At 50.1% G+C, this 15,266-nt stretch overlaps 1 protein-coding gene across 2 annotated transcripts in view; it reads left to right on the top strand.

The window, feature by feature from the left end:
- The window catches only part of CAPN5 (calpain 5), a 57,867-nt gene that overhangs the window by 22,584 nt on the left and 20,017 nt on the right, over positions 1 to 15,266 (top strand). Inside the window, exon 3 of one of the 2 annotated variants that reach the window (XM_075491232.1) lies at positions 11,873 to 12,004. The exons of the other annotated variant lie outside the window; for it this stretch is intronic. Within the exon in view, the coding sequence (XP_075347347.1) occupies positions 11,873 to 12,004 (132 nt within the window). The remainder of the gene's footprint in view (positions 1 to 11,872; positions 12,005 to 15,266) is intronic. 2 annotated transcript variants of the gene reach the window in all.

Here is a 15,266-nt window from a genome sequence, read left to right as displayed (position 1 = left end):
CACCTGGGCCTTCTTCTGCCAGAAATACTAACTTCTAGCACCTGCACTCCAGGGATGTCTTTGCTCAGCTTTTTGCAGCTTTTTGGCCTGTCTCACTCAATTTTGGTCCTGCCCGAAAGATGCTTGGGGTTAACATTGATGCTGTGGCTCCTCTGTGCTGCTGGATGGACTGAGGGATCGTCTCCTCGGAGCAGAGTCTGTCATCTCTCTGCGATCCATCACGGGAGTCGGAGTCCTTCCAGACCTTTGTGTTTCTCAGCTTAGGAATTTATGAGCTGCTCGTCTGTTAATTTATCTGCCGTTTTCAGTAAAGCCTGGAGCTGATTGCCAGTCTGGTCGCTCCTTGCCAGGAAAGGATTTGGTCACCCTTTAAGGCAATCTCTGAATTGACCTTGGTTTTACATTTTTAAGCCATTCACAGGCTTCACCCCCTCCCCTCAAGGATGGACAAGATAATTTTTGTTATTATTTATGCTTATTTTAAAAGGTTTCCTCTCTCATTGAACGGGATGCTGACCCTGACTGTGTTCCAGCAGATCTCGCCAGATCCTCCCAAGGCTACGGCCCCATGGTGCCAGGCAAACACGCTCTCCCCCTTGGTCCCAATGAGGATAGGGGGTGATAAGCTGCCCAGCATGAGTATGGCTCACGGCAGCCTTTGATAAGAAATTAGCCAGCCAGTCTGCTCTGTCCTCGGCATCAGAAGGACATGTCCTTAATGCAAAACCAACAGTAAAATCAGAGGAGTAGATTAATTGCCTGCTTCTTAATGCTACTGCGTGTCAGTGTCTAGAAATTATTGTATTGGTAATGGGGAAGATCATAACGGTAGCAGAGGGCGTCGCAGAAAGGAGCCCTGGGCATCCGCTGCCCTTTCTGAGCTCCGTGGGAAGGAATGGTGCAAATCCTCCTGGATTTGTCTCTGGGGTAGCAGAGGGGCACGTTCAGCCTGCGGAGCAGCTACAGAGCTAGTTATGCCCTGGATCAGCCCAGGCTTTTAATCTTGGTGCAAGCTGGGAGGTGTTGCACCGCCTGTGAGCTCTAATTTTTGAGCCCTTAGAGAGGATGGGATTTTGGGGCAATTTGCCTGTGTTAAGGGCAGGCTCAGGCGTCCTGGAACAAGTGCCTTTTGCTGAAGCCCTTGCAAAGTCCCCTTTGCATCAGGCACGGTGCTGCCTCTTGCAGAAGGAAAATAAAACATGAGGTGCAGTAAAACCAGGGGCTGACTCTGGCTGCTGCAAGAAGTGGTTAAAGAAAGAAACAAATAGGAGGAAGCGGTGGTGGGAGGACGACAGCCGGAGCCACGCCGGCCCTGCGGTTGGAGCAGAAAAGGAGCCGTTTCCTTGGTCTGGCAGATTCGAAGCCAGAGTTGTCGATGTGTTGGCTGATTTCTGCGCAACGAGAGGTCATGGCACTTCCTTGAATTAACTCCCCATTGAACTAAATTTGACCTGCTTCCTCTAAGCACCATCCAGTTTTATTTTTCCAGGAGAGGAAAATCCACTGTGGCTCTGGATCACTTGCTCTAAAGACCAGTCCCTGCCTCAGGATTTGCTTTTTTTTTTTTTTTCTTTTGGTGTGAATTGGCTTAGCTTCAGTGTACACCCCTTGGATCTTGTGCGCACGCTTGCTTGCTTCCGCATTTCTGTTCCCTTTAAATATATGGTAACACTGTAATGCATATGTGGTCGTGGCAGACGGATACCTACACCTGTAAAGAAGTAGGCATAAACCCTCTCTCCATCATCTTTCCTTCTTCCCTCGCTCAGCAGAGCCTGGCCTCTTGTCCAGTCCAGGAGCATCAATGGGTTGACTGGGAATGAATAAATGCAGATAGCGTCTGTCTTTGTAAACACCCCAGGGCAAGGGCTTGTCCTTTCCTTGCTGCCAAACTACTAATGCCGTCTGAATTATTTGTAGGGAGCATTAAATTCTCCAAGTCATCCTTTTTTAAAATAAAACCCCAACACAATTTGACAGTGAGTGGAATGGCACCGTTTCTCCTCTGATATATACAATGCAACACAGAGACTGTGCAAGTACTGCCCCAAAGCCCTGCAAAGATTAAAAGGTTGTTTATGAAGCAGACTGAGGTGCGTAGTGCAGGAAAGCGTGGTAGGGTGGGATTTTTGTCCTAAGCGAAGGCACTTAGCCCAATGCATTCATTTAGACCTGTGTGTGCTGAAACACTGTGCAATGGGGGGATGAATTTCTTGGGATGATGCTGCCCTGCTTGACCGTCCTACCCATGCTCGTGGCCGTCTGTCCCCATCCTGCATGCTGTCTCGCTGCCATGTGCCATTGCAGAGACCTGGTCTTCAGCTCCCTGCTATGTCCCAGGCAACTCTGTGGACAAACCAGTCTTGAACTGGGGCACTCAGGGAAGTGGAGGAGAATGAAAAGCATCCTTGGGAAAGGACAAAGGCTATAGGTGTTGGCAGTGCCCTGGAGCAGAGCACAGGCGCTCGGTAGCTGAGCTCTCCAGGACCAAGCCTGCACAGTGGGATGCCAACCTGTGTGATCTGTGACCCCTTCACATCCTCATCTGGATGCTCATCTCTATGAAAACCCACCAATAGGTCCCTTTTGGACTATTCTTTGGCATAGAAAGCGCAGCCAAAAGCAGCACCCCAGGGTGATGCTCTCATGGGATTTTGCTAGATGCTCTGGCTTCACCCCCTTTTTGGCCCTAGCTTCCCAGGTGCCCTAAATGAGATCAGCGCTTCAGCCACTGTTTCCAGTCCCTGTGGGGCAGGGGCAAGCTGGCATCACTTCCCCACCCCTCGAGGCTGGTGGTGTCTTGCTCAGATCTCACAAGAAGAAATCAGGTCAGCAAGGGCGAGCTGAAGCATGTCCCCTTCGGGTGATAGCTGGGGCCAGCAGGAGCTGTGTTGACCAACAAGGCGAGAGACTGCAGCTTGGGAGGGGTGACCTGTGTGTTCACGTAGAGATGAAACAAAACATCCCACATCTTTGATATTTCTGGATCTTTGGGAAGAGACCACTGCTCAGTGATGCATTCCTCCCAGTTCCCCTCCAAGAAGGAAAAGGGTGGACAAACCATCTTAATGGCGAGCGGTCATGGGTGGTTAAAGCTTGACTGTGGTCTGATACAAGTACCACTGACAGAGTTATGTAAGAATTAATGATGGAAAATGTAAACAGAGTGCTTAATAACTGGAGGAACTAAGTTAGACTAAAGTCTAACCATACACGTTTAGCTTGTATACAGCCCATGCAAACCATGTAGTCAGTTTGTGTGAAGACCCTGTGGTACCTATTGCTGGGAGAGCTTGTGCATGTTCCTGTCTTGGAGCTGCTGCTGCTGTACCTGCGTTGTTGTGTCTCTCAGTAAACTGGCAGCAAACTGAGCATGAGTTGAAGGCTTCAAAGTCTCATCTGGAAATGCTGTGTATCGCCTGTGTTACTGGGAAAATCGAGCAGGTCAGGAGGAAATCACCGTAGGGGAAGGTGATGTTACAGAGGAGAGATGAAGCTTGCTTGAGTTTGACGTCTCTGTGAACTCCTACAGTTTCATGACTCAAGCCCATGGTCTCATGGGAAGATCCCCACTGGTTGTTAAACACAGGCTTCATCCTTTTTGGTGAACACCCCTCTTGGAGGTGCCAGCCAGCGCCAGCTAATGCTGGGTGCTTTTGGCCAACCCTGCTGCCAAGTTCCTCTCCACGTCCTTCTCTCAACAGTGGCAGGAGCTCAGCTTTTTCCTGGTGGCTGAATATTGAATAATTTTCACTAAATAATGCCCCTTTTTGTCCTTTCTCGCAGCTAACAGAAGCTCACGAGTCCACATTTCTAGAGGGTGGTTTTCTCATCAGGCGGGTTTCTCTGTTTGTAAAGCTACACCCAGGGTATGAATAACCAGAATAGGCGTGGGCTGGAAGTAATTTCTTTAAATGGCTTAAACTCATGATAACCTCTTCATCGTCATTGCGTAGTCAGAGATTTAATTGGGACTGTGGTGGGGTCAAGTCCTGGTCTTGGATCAAGGTGCTGCTGTGCTATGAATATGACACAATCACAAACCTAAGGGCAGTTCCTCGCGCTGGGACAGTATGGCTCAAGGGGGTGTGGGAGGTATCCCCGTGGAAAAGTAGTTAGGAGGTTTTGATCTGGGATATGCACAGTGGAGGGCGGAGGTAATTTTCCTTTGCAGCTTTGGGTTCCTTCTTTTTCCATCAATAACTTGGCTCTTAGAATAATTTAAAAAAAAAAAAAAAAGAAACCTGCATGATTTAGATTCTTAAATCCTGTTTTAGAAGATTGGCTTTCAGTGAGACACAGGAATTGGGGTTCAGGCAGGGCAGCATTCAGCAGGCACAAGTGCCAAATGTGAATTATGTCACTTGGAGGCAGAAACGGTGCAGCCGAGCTTGTGTCCACATCAGCTTGCTCCAGGATTTCACAATAGCTCTGTGATGAGTGGGTGGTTTTGGACCATTCCTCCTGAAATACTATGGTTTCTCACAGCAGGGCTTCCTTGAATAGGTTCCTGCCTTCCCACCAACATGTCCCCTCCGCCGTGTTCTCCAGGGTGGGGCCTGATGGCTCAAAAGTGGTGCAAGCTGTGGAACATCCTCACGCCTGTGGTTCATGGTCCCTCACTTGTACCAATGTGACTGTGAACCTCCCCAAGAACCAGTTTGGGGCCTGATGCAGATAGTTTCAAGCCAAAGCAGTTCCTCTGGTTGAGTTTGGACCCCGCAACTAGAAGTGCTGGCACGACTGAGGAGCAGTGTGCCATGGTGAGAGGACAGGCTTTGGAGGGTGGGTGTATTTTAAACCTATGATGCTGCCAAACCAGGGTTGTTCCTCGCCCTGCAAGTCCTTAGCACTGTCCCAAAGGAGCTCGGTCAAGGGAGATCCATAGGAGAGCTCAAGGCTGGGATATGATGGAGAATGGGGGGATTTGGGAGAAGGTGGCCAGCAGCACTGTGGTGAATCAGAGGGGTATATCGTCATAGGGTGTTAAAGTCAAAACAGCCATGGGAGCTTATTTTTGTTTGTCCTCCTCCACTTCTCTGGTATAGCTGCCTAGAGCCCATGCCTACATGTACTAAGATTTAAGGGAAGGAGATCCAGGTGGAGCCATCCCTGGGAGGTGCTACGTTTGCTCAGTGTCCTCTCCTTCACTTCTCAAGACTGTAGTTGTGTGCACTTGTAAGGGTCAGGCTGGCTCAGGCGATGCAGCATGAAAAGGAGCCAGGTGACATTGTTTCCATAAAGGAACTATGGCTCGTGTGGTGACCAGACTGCTCTGGGACTTGAAACCAAGAGGGACCACTTCTGCCTCTGGATGGGGTAACCTGGGGCACGTCATCTCACTGCTCTGAACATCCCACCCCCCAGTTTGCCAGCGAGGTGTGTGAAGACTTTCCTGCTTCGGCGCTGAGATCTGCAGATCTCAGGGCTGTCAGGATGCAGGGAGTATTTTTTCTTAGCGACTCTGCAACCAGACGCATCAAAACAACTCACTGTGGGAGAGGCAATCTGGGCAGGGCTGTGTCTGAACGCATGGAGATGCTAAAAGCCAGGCTGTGGTGGCCTCTGCATCAGTCTTGGCTGGGTAGAGACTGAAGAAGTCTTGGGCTGAGTAATGGTGAGGCTCTCCAAGAGTGCATCCATGGAGAACGCGGGCGGAAGGAACGGGGACGGCGGGTCCAAGGTCTCTGCACTTGTTCCAGTCTCCTTCCCATCCTTCTCCCTCTCCATCTGCTCCTGGGGAGGTGCAGTGCTCTCACAGCATGTTGCGTCTCTCCACGTCTCATTGCTTTAACGGAGACCTCTTTGGTGCCTTTGTACTTTGGATACCCGGAAGATAAAACCACAGAGGGACCCGTCAAGGCTGCTAAGCCTGCAAATTGACCTTTACATCTTGTTTGCCACCATCCCCGCTCTTTCTGGTGCCAAAACAAACAGCACGGCATGGTGCTCGGGTACACAAGCAGAGTCATGGGGTTGGTGGGGAGTGTATTTTTTTGATGCCTCCCTTTACAAGCAAGTCCCGTTTCCTGTGGGTGGAGTGTCCAATGCCCTTTGCGTGGCATGGGAGCTGGTAACAGATACAAGTGTGTACACATTGAGATATTCTGGGCAGATTAGCATTCGGGATGCCTGACTGAGGTAATACAAACCCCCACAAAGAGTTTTATAGGGTGTAGATATTACCGACCAAACCTACCCTTCGAAGCCGAGCCACTGAGGATATAATTTTTAATAGAGCCTGTTGCAATAGGACAAGGGGTAATGGTTTTAAACTAGAAGAGGGTAGATTCGGACCTGATAGAGGGAAGACATTTTTTATGATGAGGGTGGTGAAACACCAGCACAGGTTGCCCAGAGAGGTGGTAGGTGCCCCATCCCTGGAAACGTTCAAGGTCAGGTTGGACGGGGCTCTGAGCAACCTGCTCTAGTTGAAGATGTCCCTGCTCATTGCAGGGGGGTTGGACTAGATGACCTTTAAAGGTCCCTTCCAACCCAAACCATTCTATAATTCTACGATTCTATGATTCTATAATAATCCCCCTGAAAACATGGACCCCTGGTTTTCTAAACTCACCCTATTTCCCTTCCCTTCCCTATGTCACCCTGGTACAAATTTTTTAATTGCCCTTTTTGCAAAATCTCATCCCAGTGCAGGTACCTGCAGCAAGGCAGTGCAGGGACCTTTGTGTCGGCTGTGTCACCATTGCTCGCTGTGCTTGGATGCCTCTTGCTCTCTTGGCTGTGTGAGTGACATTTAAGACACAGGATCCTTTTGGTTCCCCATTGCCCGGGAGGGGGGAAAGCGCAGCCGCACTAGTAGATTATCTTGCTGATTTTGCAAGTCTGAGTGAAAGTATTGTTCCTGAAACAGCCAGGCTCTGCAATGCAATTAGACTAGTCTGCTCCTTGCAAAATCTTGTTAGCAAAAAATGGTCCTGGCATGCAGCAGATGTTGTATCTCACATGGTTATTTTCCCCCCTTAGCTTTTTCCCTCCCCGCAGCTGGCTTGACAGGATCCAGATCCCCAGTGAATCTAAAGCTCAGAAATCTGCACTGGGAAACGTTTATGACAAGACAGTCACCAATTACAAAGCCAATTAGAGGGTGATTTGCTCATTACTACCCTGTGTGGAATTGGACTAGCTGGAGAAGATGAGGGTGATATTTTCTGGTTTAAATGCATTTGGAAGGAAATTGTGTGTGTTGGGGAAAGAGTACCAAAGGGGAGAGCAGAGGAAAAGCCCACGGGCTTTTTGGTGGGAAGCAAAATTACACCACCAAGTGCAAGATAATTGCACTGACTAGGTCTTTTTTCCTTAATAGACTTCAATAACCCAAAGCCAGAGGGAGCAAACTGGCCCATTTTGGGCTCCCATAAGCCAGACCTGGTACCTCTGCAATCAGCCTCTCATCAACAGGGACCTCAAAGTCCTCTCCCAGCCCCGGCTCTGATTTCCACCTCTGTCCCAGATACTTTGCAGGAGAAAGGATGTGGGAAGGAGTATATGAATCACCAGAACTTTGAATCACTAGTTTGGCCCTCCCTTTGTTATCAGGCTATATCTTTCCATAGGACCATCCACACAGGCTTTCTCTAAGTTGTATTTTGTAGCCTGGAGCTCAGCGGCCATTTCAGCAGCCACTTTTATGGAGGACAAATCAGCTCTGATGGTGCTTAGGATCCTTGGGATACTCCAAGGCAGGTTCTCCTTGGGGGTGAAGAGGCATGGGTGACTCTCTTCATCCAAGGTGGAGTCAAGAGCAACACATTGAAGCCATAGCTTCCCTGCAGCCATAGCTTTTGGCTGTCCCCCCCTGTTCCTCGCTGTTCACCATCTGTGTCCAGGCTAGCAGCAGCCATGACCCAGGAGCTGGCTGTGGTGAGATGAAGGACAGGATGAACTCACTGTTTGCTGAAGCCTTGGGTGCCATGGGGCAGTTTGAGGTGGCTCTGGGGTGGCTGATGCCTGAACCCAAGAGACCCCCCCGGGGTGTGCGTGGGTGTGCGCATTTGTGTGCTGCCCTCTTCTCTCGGGGTTGTGGTGCTGGGAGGGTGACGTGGTGTTTGCTTTTTGGAGAAGCGCCCGCCTGGGTAAATGTTATTGCTCATCTGGTTTCTGTCTGCTGCACGGGAGGGAGGGGAGGAAACCAAGGTGATGACCTATGATCAGAGCATCTCTGCTTCTCTCCTCCCCTTGCACATACAAACCCCAGGCCCTGTAATTCAGTCTGGCTGCAGAACAAGCTCTTTGTCTCTTTCAGCTCTGTCTGCAGGAAAAGGAAAACTAAGTTCAATGCTTTTCTTGGCTCTTTTTGACCTAGTTCCCACTTGTCTCTAGTTCGTCACCCACCTCTGCATGTGGACATGGTGCTTCATGGCTCTGAGTGTGTTTTGCACCCGGAAGGTGCTGCATCACACACCAGGGCCCCAGCGTGCTCCGTGCAATGCTGGGGGCATTGCAGCCTTGCTGAAGCAGTGCCTGGGTCCCTTGCTCCCACCTCAGTACAGGCAGAGCACCCAGGGAATGGCATCCCAGCAGATTGAAGGCCACGCAGTCTAGACCAGGGCCAAAATGTGTGAGTGGGAGCTCACCAGCTTCAGTGGGGACTGAAGAATCCAAGTAATTTAATATTGGGAAGCTCCAGTCTAAGGGATTTGGGAAACCTTCTCAGGAAGTTTTGCTGGGGAGACTGACCCACGGATGAGTCTTACCCTGATGGGATCAGCTCCGCAGCATTAGAGCAAGGAGGCGATGCTGCCTTCCCCTGTGCGAGTGCAGCAAAGGGCCATGAAGATCATTAAGGGGCTGGAGCATCTGACACGAGGAGAGGCTGAGAGAGCTGGGATTCTTCAGTCTGGAGAAGAGAAGGCTCAGGGGGATCTTAACGATGTGCATAAATACCTGATAGCAAGGAATGAAGAAGAGGTGCCCAGTGACAGGACAAGAGACAGTGAGCACAAATTGAAAAACAGGAAATTCCATTTAAACATGAGAAAATACTTTTTTACTGTAAGAGTGGTCCAAACACTGGCACAGGTTGCCCAGAGAGGTTGTGGAGTCTCCATCCCTGGAGATATTCAAAACCTGACTGAACATGGTCCTGGGCAAGCTGCTCTAGCTGACCCTGCTTTGAGTAGGTGGGATGGACTGGATGATCTCCAGAAGTTCCTTCTAACCACACTGATTTGGTGATTCTGTGCTTAGGATCAGTGGGAGTCCACTGGGACCGAGCTCAGTCCTAGGGCTTGAGGGTGCTGCGTGGTCCTTCTGCAAGGAAGCATAGCAGCCCCTCTCTGCCCTTCAGGGTGGACTCCTGGGAAGGCTCACTGAGCATTTTGGGATTTGCACAAGTTTTGTGCAGAGCTCACATGGTGTTTCCTTCCAGCTGGGCCTGTATATCGTGCTGGGCTGATCCTCGTGCAAAGCATTTCTCCTTCTCCAAGGCCTGATGCATCTCCAGGCACCAAGCATGCAAGATCCTGGGTCGAGGGAGAGGCTGTCACCCCCTGCCACAGCAGAGGATTGTGGCATTTAGCAACCTTCGTGCTCCTAGGAAACTTCCGATTCAGCTGCAAACTGCCATGGGGTTTTGCATATTATGAGGGAAGGAAGTTAAAAAGTCCATGGACTTCTAAATTGTAGAGCAAGCGTGTGCTTTCAGCCACAACCGTGCTGGACCAAAAGCACCTTGAAACGCCACATCCAAGTGTGCACCTGAATGGGAAATGCCTACTGCAGCATCCAAAGAGCTGCCTGAATGAATCCTTCAAGAACGATATGCCCTTAGGGACCCATCTGCGTTAGTGGGAAGAGAAGCTGTCAAATGAGAATTATGTTTTGCAGAGGGAGCCTGCCCTGGCATGAGCGTTTCCAGCCATGGCACCTTCGTTACTGCCATGGGTCCAAGAGAGTAGGGTCTAATGAGCTGCACCCCTCGTCTGTGCCAGGGCAGGCTGCTCTTTTGATAAGTACATAGGGCTTCCCTCTATTAAAATGAACAACCACAGGGTCTCAATTTGCAAGCTCTTTCCTGGTGATGGGGAAATCACAGCTAACTGGTAGCTCTGCTCTTAGGAAAGGTCCCTGAGCATCTGACAGCCTCTACCCTATGCTAATTTCTGCCAAGCAGGATATGCTTTTCATGCTTTTATGTTCTCCCCTGACTACATAATACCAAGCGACTCCTTTTTTGTACACTGCAGATTCACCCAAGGGTAGAAAGGGCAGCTGTGGTCCTCAAATGGGGCAAACACGGTGCCGCTGCCCCCCAGAGCAGGATCATGAAAAGCTGATCTTGCAGACATCCCCGTCACCAACAGACAGGACGGACGCATCCCCTGCTGCTGGGTTCTTCCTCGGTGGTATGAAACAGGAGTTAAACCCCACTGCTCTTCTCCCGTCCCCGTCTGCACTCAGCGATGCTGAGAAGCGCAGTTGGCTCTTGCCTTTGGTGGCTGTCAGCTTGCCTCCCTCTAGCGCTTATCCCAACCTCCTGCAACGCCTGCGGCGGGGAGGGGATTACTCCTCTCCCTTGGGCTTGATCCCTGCCCAGTTTGTGTTTGGATGGAGCTCAGGTTATTTTTTTAGGTGTACGGTGCTGGCTGGGTTAGGTGGGAATAGCAGGAGGTGCTTACGAAGCAGCGATTCCTTTTCCTCCCCGTGACGGGTAGAGGCAATCCAAGTCCTCATGTGCAAAGTTTTGGGGGAACACTCTAGGTGCAGCCAGCCTGAAGAACTGGGAGGTGTGCAGGAAGAAGGAAAATCTGCTTTTCCTTTCCCCCTTTCAAATTGAACGCAATAACAAAGGGGAAAAGATTCTTTCAGCTCTTTGTCTATCCCATCCTCTCCCAGCCTCCAGCTGGACATGACCTTCCAAACTGGATTGATCAGGAGAAAAGTTAAAAATAAAAAAAGCAGTGTTTCACATGAAGCTTGCTCAACACCCTCTGTTATTTTAGTGCTTTCTTGGCCAGGCTTTAAGTGGGAGTGGGAAGAAGGGAGAGCAACCTGGCAGGAGCTGGGCAGAGGAAAGGCGATGTGGTTGGTGCCTGAGTGGTCGGAGGGATGAGCTCAACTCCTAGCCACCTCCTACCCAAGTTTCTCCGTTCATGGTGCCCGGGCACAATCCACCATGCTGGTTTTGGTGTCAGAATGAGCGTTTAATCCTCCTGGCCCAGTGGCAAAGCTTTTGGCTCAACGAATTTTCTCCATCTGCTGTGCTGAGATCTGGAAGGACAGACCTCCTGGGTGAGGACACTTGGCTTCTTGCAGCCATGGCTGAGCCCTCAATCTGCATTGAACTTTCCTGGTCTGATTTAGGCACTGAGATTCCTCATCTAAATGCCTGGCTCTGCCCTGCTCCTGCAGGGTTTTATTTTTGGATGGATGCACAAGTTCCAGTATGGGAGATGATGGGTTTGGGTGATGTGCTTATGCTCTCCAGAGCAAAATAAGAGAGAGAGAAGCTTGTAAAGCAGTCACGGAGTAGAGAGAGCTGAAAGGCTTATGAGAAATAACGAAGAGTGGACTTAGAAGAAGGGATGGGTCAGTAGGGCTGTAATGGTGTGAAAACATACTATTAACACCAGAGATAATTATAGCAAAGCTGTGCTGATGCTGGAACAAAATAGGGATTAGGTCTGGCGTCACTTCGGCAGTGATGCTGCCCATGTCCTGGTGAGAGCAGAAGGCAGGACAGGGTCCTCCTGCCACTGGCATGATAAGCAAGGCCAGCAGAAAGCTGCAGGTGGGATTTAAATGGAGCCTGAGGAAGAGAGAAAGAGATTTTCCTTTGCCAAGAAGCCTTGCTCCTGATTTCCCTGTCTCCTCACTTACCCAGTGTGTCTGTTTTTCTCCTGTCCCACAGGAAATCTGCAATGATCCACGTCTCTTTGTGGACGGGATCAGCTCCCATGACTTACACCAGGGCCAGGTCGGGAACTGCTGGTTTGTGGCTGCCTGCTCCTCCCTGGCATCCCGGGAGTCTCTGTGGCAGAAGGTAAGCGGTTCCCCATGCCAGGGGAAAGCCTGTCTTCAACACCTTGGCTTCACGTTGTGTTTGTCCAGCTCAAAAACTGGTTCTTCAGGGATGCCTCAGGTCCTGAAAAACTGTTCATGTGCAAAAACCTCCCTTAAAGGACTATATTTCAAGGGGAATTAGTCATCATGACTGCAGTCACATCACATTCAAGCCAAACCCTTGGCCAGTTTCTCCTTAACCATGTGGATCAAGTCCCGTCCTGTCCTCCAGATCCCAAATCTGACCCTCTCCACTCAAAATAACATAAAAAAAACCAAGAACAAAATTCAGGATACTCAGCTGCAGCGTTTGGCCCCATTTCCCTAGTTCCCATGGTGTTACCTCCCTTTGGCTGCTTAGTGTGTGCCCACCTTGGCAATGAGACACCTTGCGCTGGGGCAGGTAGGGTGATTTGAGGGTATTAGTACCTCTCCCAAGCCGTTGCTTCCCCAAAGCATCCATCGCTGGCATGTCCCATCGCTGGATTGCACCATGTAGCAGTGCTCCTTTGAGTGTGGGGTCCAAAGGGACTGTGTTGTGGGCCAGAAAGCCACCAAGGAGCTGCACCAGAGCTCCAGACCTGGGCTGCAGACCCAGGGAGCAACTACAGAGGTACAGGGGAGAAGGAGGTGCTCAGTGCCACATCCTTGGACAGTCTGTGCCCTTCTCCACCACGTCCTCAGCTACAGAAGAAGTCAGTCCTGTGAAAGCCAAGGCAGGGGGGCTTCAGACCCTGGTACAGGCGTGCCTCATTGTAGGACAAGAGACCAGCAAGTTGCAAGCGCCTTTTCCTAGATTTTACTGCAAAAGGCAGCCACCAAAGTCCTACAGTGTGTGCAGACAGCATCAACTGCTTCACCCACAGCCTCCTACTACAACAGACCCAAAAGCGGTCCCTGCACCCTATGCCTTTGCATCTGCTCTGTGTGCTGTGGTACTTCCAGTTTCTGCTGCGTGTGGTTTTTGTGATCATGAACACTAAGCTCAGGAATTCGTGTTTGTTGCAGCATCCCCATTTCCTGTTAAAATCAAGGTTTTTCTTTATATGGGCACAGGATAGCTGTTGTTGGCTTCTGGATAAGCAGTAAGGTTTCTGCCCATCGTGGCTGTGGTGACTGTTGTGGCTCTCGTTACAGGTGTGGTGCAAGGGGTTGTTTAGCTTGTTCCTCTGCATCAACGTCTCCCAAGGGCAAGCAGGCGAGTTGTCTTCCCTCCTCACCATTCACTTCCAGCCCTGCCCTGGGAAATGCCAACCGAACAGAAGCCGGGTCCCTTTGGACACCTCATTATTTCAGTTTGCCAACGGCATTGCTTTTCCTCCCTTGGCAATTTGGCTGTGGGTGTTTGTGACTTCTCATTTTCCATGCCCTTAACTCTCAGAGGCTCTTCTTTACCTGCCTCCTCTTTCTTTCAGAAAGGTTTGGTTTCTGGCAAAAGCTGCAACCCTCTCCCCAAGCCTTCCCTCCCAATTGTTTGCTGTGGTGTTTGCTACAGGGCTCTGGTCAGACATGCTTCAGCATACGCCTGCTTTTGGAGACCTCTGAATTAGATGGAACCTTAGCTCACCCTTTGCAAGGTGCTTTGAGGGCTTATGATGAATTGCAAGGAGTAAGCATGGCTATAAACTGCAGCAGCAACTTTTAAAGCAAAATGGGAGACGTCAAGTGCACACATTAACCCCTTGGTCCAAAGACACACCAGCTCTGCTGGATGTGCTGGGATTAGAGCATGCTCCTTGCTGAAGATCTCGGACCCCTTCGTTGGCCCAGAAATAATGGACCTCTTGGTCCTTGGTACAGTCACACATGCAATTGTGATAATTGCTGGAGGTACCCAGCAATGCTCCTTGGCCCTTGGGCATCTCCACACACAGGACCCAATGCCTGCAGGACAAACCTCTATTCCTTACTGATTGATATACCAATGTAAGCAACAGTTGAGAGGACAGACAGGGCAGCAAAACACTAGCTTTTTAAACCTAGTTTAAAACCTAGTTTTAGTGTCATTAGACACCAAAACATCTCAGATTCAGGGTCCAGGAGGAGCTGAAAGATGCTGACGCAGGTTTTAGTATCACTGAAATACCAGTACAGGGATCTTGGCCCAGGTCTCCCATTGCTGCTAGAAAATGTAATCCTGATTTACAGCAGGATGTAATTTAGGCTCTGTGTGTCCCTTGCTCCACTTCACATGGTGAAACTGTCTCAAATGTGGGGAGGGGGAATACCTTCAAGGGAATAGGACGGGCCAGCCACATCCCTGTGTATCCCAAGAGATGATTTTATTCACATGCTTTCTTCCACCTCACTCCAAGGCTCCCTTCATGTCCCTCCTTACCATTAAGCCTGTGGTGTTTGAGTCACTGAGTGGGAATGGGGGACTGGAAGTTAATTTAGAGCTGTTTTCTATTTTCCTGACTCTTGGCTGGCCCTACATGGCTTTAGGTGTGATCTGGCTCTATAACACCCTTTCCATGACCCTTCAGAGGTGTCTAGCTCTTATGAAAAGAAATTGAACCCTTGAAATGGGGGGGGTTAAATAATTTCCAGCAGTGCTTTGTCCTAAAGGGCTGTCTGGATCCAACCTGTGCTCCCACAGGTTGCATTGGTATTGCTCAACAAACGAGGGACAGGGGCCAGACTCTGAAGCCAAGTGGTTCAGACAACCCTGCATCTCCACCACCTAGCCTGGTCTCCTTCCCCCTCAGTTGCTTCCAGAGCACAGGGCAGTCTTGGATGAGATGCCACAAGCAGATAGGTCTGAGGGCACCCACCTCCCAATGTCCATTTTGCATAGGTCTTCTACAACCTGGGGTTAGTTATTGCTCTCTGAGGAGGACCCGAAGGTTGATCTTGTGCCTCAGCCAGGGCAGGGGAGGAACATCACATGGTGCCTGGGGGCTGGACACCACTGCAGTCCCTTCATCATCAGGTGCAAGGTCATTGCTCCTACTACTGCCACCACATATGGGGGTGAAAGAAACAAGGCAGTCCAAGCAAGGTCCATGTGACATTGTCACATGTAGCTCAGCTCAAAAAGGTCTCCAGGGTTACCTGAAGGTTTTTTTAACTTTTAAAACCCAAAGGTTGGATCAACAGTTGTTGCTAAAGGTGTTTTAAAGCTGGTAAACAAGTGAGGCTAGAGCTCAGAGAACAGCCAGAAGGGTCAGGTTTCCTCAGACCTCTCTTTTGTCCCTTCCGTTGGGTCTGTGTAGCTCTTAGCTTTCTCGGCTCTGTCCTCA

The sequence above is a fragment of the Mycteria americana genome, chromosome 1 (genome assembly GCF_035582795.1).
Source record: "Mycteria americana isolate JAX WOST 10 ecotype Jacksonville Zoo and Gardens chromosome 1, USCA_MyAme_1.0, whole genome shotgun sequence".
NCBI classification, from domain to species: Eukaryota; Metazoa; Chordata; class Aves; order Ciconiiformes; family Ciconiidae; genus Mycteria; species Mycteria americana.
The sequence above is the reverse complement of the archived record's forward strand: the minus strand, read 5'-3'. Positions and strand labels throughout refer to the sequence as shown.